General features: G+C 48.4%; 1 protein-coding gene across 1 annotated transcript; it reads right to left on the bottom strand.

The window, feature by feature from the left end:
* Nucleotides 1-665: 665 nt before the first annotated feature.
* Nucleotides 666-1252, bottom strand: LOC136465471 (uncharacterized). The gene is made up of 2 exons (XM_066464189.1): nt 1179-1252; nt 666-1095 (listed from the first exon to the last, which is right to left on the bottom strand). The coding sequence occupies exons 1-2, from the start codon at nt 1250-1252 to the stop codon at nt 666-668; spliced, it is 504 nt and encodes a 167-aa protein (XP_066320286.1).
* Between the last annotated feature and the right edge of the window lie 5589 nt (nt 1253-6841).

Below are 6841 nucleotides of genomic sequence, written 5' to 3'. Positions count from 1 at the left end.
GTCCTCCACCTCTACGCCCCGCGCCGACAGAAGCTCATTAGCATTGGCGAGCAGGTCCTTCTGCTGCCGGAGCTGGTCCTAGACGTCCCTCTCCCACTGGAGGAACATCGACTTCTCGAGGGACCGGGCCTCGAGCTTCTGGATAGGCAGAACAAATGTCAAGCACTGCGAGAAAACTTGGGAAAAAGACGACACAGCACGAGAAAAGAAAGCGCGTACCTGGGCAACGCCGGGCAGGTCGTCAGCCATGACGGATAGCGCTATCCGCAGCGACCGCTCCGCCATCCGGCGGAATTGCTTGAAGGAGCCCTAGTGCCTCCCCTCATCCACATCCTCGAGGGCGAACAGAGGTTCCCCCTCAGGGTCGTCCCAGCTCCGCCACAAGACACGTGGGCTATCCCACCCGCGGGGCTCGGGTCATACCCGGACGAGGGCTGAGGTCCCCTTGCCGGAAGTTAGAGCTAGCTACTCCGCGGTGCTGGCCGCCTTGGCGTCCGCCACGTCCTTCCCCTAGGATGTATCATCAGAGGAGATTGAATGAACCTCCACCTCCCGGGTGCTCTCCTATGACGGCGGCGGGTCTTGGACCGGGGGCGGTACTGAAGCTTGCCCCGCCTCCGTCTCCGTATCCTAGGCCGCCGGCTTCGCCGTGCCCAAGCCGGCCTCTACCACCTCGGCCTTGGTGGTCCGGGGGCTCTAGCCTCCGCCACCTCGGCCTCGGTGGTCCTGGGAGCCCTAGCGTGCGCCACCTCGATTTCGGAAGCCCTAGAAGCCCTGGCCTCTGCCACCTCGGCCTCAGAGGTCTTAGGGGCCTCGGCCTCGCCCTCGGTGGCCTCAGCGATTGAAGACGCCTCGGCTTCACCTGACCCGAGGGCCCCGACCTCATGGGGCATAGGCGCCTCCTCCCCCGCTTGGTTCATAGCCGCCTCAGTAGCCTCTCCTTGGGCGACCGCCTCCTTCGGGTCGGCCCTGGCCAACGCCGCGCAATGCCGCAAGGCGGCCTGCGTGTCCACCACCCATCGGGCGGTGGAGCTGGTGCTCACCTTGAGTGCCTTACGTGGTGCCAGGGCGGGCACTTCCGCCTGACGCTTTCGGCTAAAGACAAAACACTCATGAGGTCAGCATACGACCAAAGAACGAGTGGGAGATGCTGCAAACTCCACTGCCAAAACACTTACCTTGAACGGGGACACAATAGCTTCCGCACCGCATCCCTCGTCCTCAGCAATGGCGGTGGCGACGGCGGTGGCATGGCCCCTGTGTCCGCTGGTACCGGCCGACCCTCACCGGGCTCCAATGCCTCCTCAGCCCTTTGCGGAGTCGGTTGGGTCACCCCCACCGTCGCCCACTCCACCTCCATCGTCGAGCCCATTGGGCTGACGGCGCGCTTTCCCAACGCCCGTGTCTCGGGCGTGTCGGCCTCGGCCCCAGGGTGGGCGATCGCTAGCCCCAAGGCACCCTCTCCTCCTCCTCCTGGAGACGCCAGGTTGCTCGCCGATGCCCCGGGCGCTGTCTCTCTAACGTTAGGGAGATGGTCTAGGGGACCCTACCCCACCTCGCTCTCGTCGTCATCGCTCGAAGAATCCATCGACGATGATGATGGAGATGGCTCCTCCGGGAGACCGTCGTGCCTCTATTGCCGGCGATGTTTCTCCAGCTCGTCGTGCTCGAGGCTCTTCCTCTTGTGCCTTTCCTCCTCGGCGTCCTTCCACTCCTTGTATGCCTCGGCGTGCGCCTTGTTCTCTGCTCGCCACTATGCATCCTCGAAAATGGGCGGCGGGGAGGCTCGCACATCCCTCATCCCCTGTAGGAACGACAAACGCAAATAAGGGAACAAATTGAAAATGTAAGGAGCAAGGAGGCCTTAGGGGCCGCAGTGACATGGGTGTTGACACCGTTTTTTGCACGTGTCAAAATGATCAGAGTGGGCTAATCGGCAGGAGGAAAGTTACTGTATACGCTAACAGCCGATGAAAATCAGCTTGTAAAGATGGTTGCCGATGAATGGTGGTGATCGATGGAAAGGTTGATTTAGACTCGGGCGTTGCTGATAAGGTTGGAGATGTTATTGTTGATGCCGATGAAGGAAGGCTTGAAAACTACTGCCGATGAAACAGGAAGTATGCCGATGGAAAGGAGGTCGGTGAGAATTCCATCGTAATTGAGGCGGACAGAGAAATAGATAGGAGTTGATTTCCTTTTCTATATTTGTTAGAGTGTGATTCATGTAAGAGTCACGTGTTTCCTTAGATATGGACTTGGTGTCCTAGTCGTATTTGGTTATGTCTCTTTAGATCAGGGTATAAATATAGATTGAGGGGCAATGTAATAAATGAATCAATCAATATCAAAACCAATTTTTACTCCTATTTGCATCTACTTACTTTTCGGCGACTTTGTCAATTTGCATATTTTTCCTTTTTACGAGTTCTCATTGATTCGGCGAGTTGCATCGCTTCAGTGCGACCTTCGGTGATTCTCGAGTTCCGCGTGAGTACCTCTTAGCCGTGACTTCTGGGCGTATCACTGTTGTCAGGACCAAAGTGCTCGTATCTTCATCCTTGTCGATTAACAGGTCAAATCGACTAGCACACTTTGGATATCGATTCGGGTATTAGCCCTTTGTGTTTGCAGATCCACTTTTGCATCAACACATCTTTTGGCATGCTCGGTGGGACCAATCAATCCGATCAATATGTTCAATCCCGAGATCGATTTAGGGAACATTATCGCGGTATCAGAAGAAGATCTTAAGGAAGAGCAGAGGTAGGCTATGGAAAAGGCTGTAGAAGAATACAGGCAGCTTTGTCTGAAATCATTTAGCCTAAACAAGAGTGGACAAGTCATCCAGAAGCAAGATTTGTCGTTGCCTCGGTAGGTTACCTTTGACTCCAATCCTGGTAAACTTCAAGAGATGGTTAATTCTGTAGTAAATCATGCTTTGATTAATCATTCCAATGTGCTGTCCAATACTGTTCATAATGCTGTGGTTCGAACTCTCAAAGAAGGACAAGCGTCACCGCATTATGTTGGGCCTACCTGTCACCAACCAGAGCCGGCATCTGTCAATACTCCATCGGCTCCCTCGGCCGTTGTGGGTATAGAAGTTACTTCTCCTCCAGTATCGGCAGGTTTACCTAATATTCAATCTACACCGATATGATCAGATCCGGTACTACCAGGAGGACGAGTTTAGCTTAATACAGATCTATCGGCATCAGCTATGTCAGGCCCTGTGTCTCAGAATAGCCAGATTCCTGCTAATTGGTGGGGATATGGTATGCCTCCGGAGTCATCTGCATTCAATCCTGGGTTACCTCAAGTGTTTGATGCAGTAGGAAAAGCTCCTATACCATCGGCTGTGTCGCTAATAGCTCAAGTGCCTCAATATGCCACAGCAACTACTATGCAACCAACTCCAGGAGGTTTCCAGATGCCTTTGGTTCAAACACCCAATTCAAGTCCATCGGCAAGCTTACTGCCGATGCAGCAGAAAGCCCCTGCTATGAGTCAAACTGGGGTTCAGTTCATGCTTCAAGCTGGTTATAATTATCCAACAATGTCAGCAAATTACCAGCCTTCGGTAAGTTTTGTACCGATGAGTTCTAATAATGGTTGGTTAGGACAGTTACCTATTCAACATACAGTTTAGCAAAATCAGCAGGTTGCAAGGATTCAACAAGGTCATATGCAAGCTAGTTTCCAGAATCAAGCATCGGTAGCTCAGCCGATGAATCCTTTCCAGCAGGTTAATGGACCACAAGTAACGGCAAATATGCCGATTGCTGGAGATCGTGGGCCACAAAGATATGTGGAGGGATATCAGCAGGCACCTCCTGTAGAAATTCAGCCAGTTCATCAGTAGGAGGCTGATGCTTTTTGGGCCGATAAGATAGCAGAAATTATGAAGGATCAATTTGGGATAAAGCCCAAGGTCAATACTTATTCTTATCGGACTCCATACCCTCCTGCATATGATTTAATTCCTCTCCCAAATCGGTACAAGGTACCAGATTTCACTAAATTCTCTGGGCAAGATGATACATCAACATTGGAACACGTCAATCGCTTCATTATTCAATGTGGAGAGGCAGCTAGCAAAGATGAATTAAGAGTTCAATTATTTTCATCATCTTTGTCTAGATCGGCATTTACATGGTTCATTTCATTACCACCAAATTCTATTATTACTTAGGCTGATCTAGAAAAACAATTTCATAAGTATTTCTTTGCTGGAATCCATGAAAAGAAGCTTATCGATTTAGTAAAATTGAGACAGCGTAATGATGAATCAGTAGAAAGCTTTGTGCAAAGGCTACGAGATGTAAAAAATAAGTGCTACAGCCTGGTGCTGGATGATCGGTAGCTTGCCGATCTGGCTTTCCAAGGGTTATTGCCACATCTTAAAGACAGATATGCTTCTCAGGAGTTTGAAAGCCTTAGTCATCTTGTGCAAAGGATCTCTGATCAAGATACTAGGGTTTTTGAACCTAAAAAGAATTGGAGTAAAAAAGTATCATTTGTTGAAGAAGTAGGAGATTCTGATTCTGATGAAGAACCAGTTATCGGCTTAGCTGAGTGGGTTAAGAATAAAAAGCCGATATCTTGTCCCTTTGGTCAGAAAGAGCCAGAAAAGTTTACCTTTGATATCACCAAGGCCGACAAGATATTTGATCTTCTGCTTCAAGAGGGCCAAATTAAGCTGTCACCTAATCATGTGATCCCATCGGCAGAAGAGTTGAAGAAGATCTTGTACTGCAAATGGCACAATGCAACTTCACACAGTACAAATGAGTGCAAGGTGTTTAGGCAACAGTTACAATCGGCTATTGAATCTAGGAGAATTAAGTTTGGTACTTCCAAGGCCCAGAAGCCGATGAAAATTGATCAACACCCTTTTCCAGCAAATATGTTGGAGGCCAAAGGGAAGACCAAGGTATTGATGTCAGAGGCTGCTGAGAAAAATGCATCAGTGGATCCCCAACATCGGATAACTACCGATGATGCAAAAAGTAAGGGTTTGCTGGGAGAAAGCAGTAGTTCCAAAAACCCTCCTCGACCTAGCATTGTGATTACCCATCGAAGGCAGCAGGAGGGTTGGCGTCAGCGTAAGGACCGATATCGACAACAGCAAGAAGAGAGACGTCGGGAAGAATGGTATCGGCATAAAGATCATTGGAGGTGCCCGTTTTTCATCCATTGCTGGGAAGAAGGTATTAAATTGCCAACTGTTGAAAATTGCCCTGAGTGCAATGGTTATTATGGGGTCAATCGGTCAGAAAGGAGGTTTCAACCTGGCAATCAGGGTTTATTTATCAATGAGCCGATCAGAGGTAGAGCATCAGTGCATGATCGGCTGGGGGGCAGACTTAGTGTACATGAGAGGCTTGGTAAACGCGCTGGATATTTTCCAAGGAATCAAGAGGAGCTTGAGGAGATGGCAAACGCAAGAGTTCCCGATGAAGAAATATTCTATAGGGACCCTAATATACGCCGTGTAGAATCAACTGGGACCTGTTATCAGCCGGTTTGGAAAACCAAGTTTCCTCGATGGTGCCCGGAGGGTCTGACAAAGACACAGAAAAGGAGGATGCAACGTGAGCATCAGGAGGATTTATACCGAGAGAAAAATTCCTCCAATGAGAGGTCTGGTCATCAGCAGTGGCAGGTAAAACACAAAAATAAGGGTCCATCGGCAGATGTTAATATGGTATTCATGTTACCGATGGAGTTTTTGGCACTATCTGATAATGAGGAAGAAGTTGTTCTCTCTAATCAAGTAGCTCAGTTGACACTAGATCCAATGATGGCTGTTTTTGAGAAACCTACCGATGACGAGAGACAACATCTTAAGGCTTTGTTTGTGAAAGGCAGAGTTGATGGGCAGCCTGTATCTAAGATACTTATCGATGGAGGGGCTGCGATTAATATTATGCCTTATGTGATGTATCGGAAACTTGGTAAGGGAGATCAAGACTTGACCAAAACCGATATGATGCTGAAGGATTTTGAAGGCAATGTGTCACCGGCTAAAGGGGTAGTATGCGTTGAATTGACCATCGGCAGCAAAACCTTGCCGACGACGTTCTTTGTTATTAATGGCCAGGGTGCATATAATCTGCTTCTAGGGAGGGATTGGATTCATGCTAATTGTTGTGTTCCTTCTACAATGCATCAATGCCTCGTACAGTGGATTGGGGATAAGATTGAGTTTGTCCCTGGTGATTCTTCTTATATCATCGCATCGGCAGAATCAGATACTTATGAGCGAACTAAATGCATATCCGAAGAAGTTTGGGAAAAAGAATTCCTTAGAGTTGCTGATTATGAAATTCCACCGATCCAAGCAGTTGGTTCTGAAGAAGAGTTTTAATGGATAGGTTTGCCAATGATGGAAAATTAGGTCAAGGGTTCACATCGATAGATGATTTAGTAGAAGTAGATATTGGTGATGGCGATAGGCCAAGATCTACTTTTATTAGTGCTAAGTTAGATTCCAAGTGTAAGCAGCAAATAACTGATTTGTTAAAAGAGTATAAAGATTGTTTTGCTTGGGATTATACTAAGATGCCTGGATTAGACCGATCGATAGTTGAACATCGGTTACCTATCAAATCTAGATTTCGGCCACATCAGCAGCCAGCGCGCCGATGCAACCCTAATGTACTTCCTGACATTAAGGCCAAAATAACTAAATTAATTAAGGCAAAGTTTATTCGGCAGTGTCGATATGCAGAGTGGATCTCTAATGTGGTTCCTGTTTATAAGAAAAATGGAAAACTTCGTGTTTGTATTGATTTCAGGAATCTCAACAGAGCCACACCGATGGATGGCTATCCAA

The sequence above is a fragment of the Miscanthus floridulus genome, chromosome 7 (assembly GCF_019320115.1).
Source record: "Miscanthus floridulus cultivar M001 chromosome 7, ASM1932011v1, whole genome shotgun sequence".
NCBI classification, from domain to species: Eukaryota; Viridiplantae; Streptophyta; class Magnoliopsida; order Poales; family Poaceae; genus Miscanthus; species Miscanthus floridulus.
The sequence above is the reverse complement of the archived record's forward strand: the minus strand, read 5'-3'. Positions and strand labels throughout refer to the sequence as shown.

What these genes read in the sequence shown, in the direction of transcription:
- LOC136465471 (XM_066464189.1), bottom strand. Translation starts at nt 1,252, where the DNA reads ATGCCACCGCCGTCGCCACCGCCATTGCTGAGGACGAGGGATGCGGTG. An exon ending in CTATTGTGTCCCCGTTCAAG is followed by an intron (nt 1,096 to 1,178) that starts GTAAGTGTTTTG and finishes TTTTGTCTTTAG; the next exon opens with CCGAAAGCGTCAGGCGGAAG.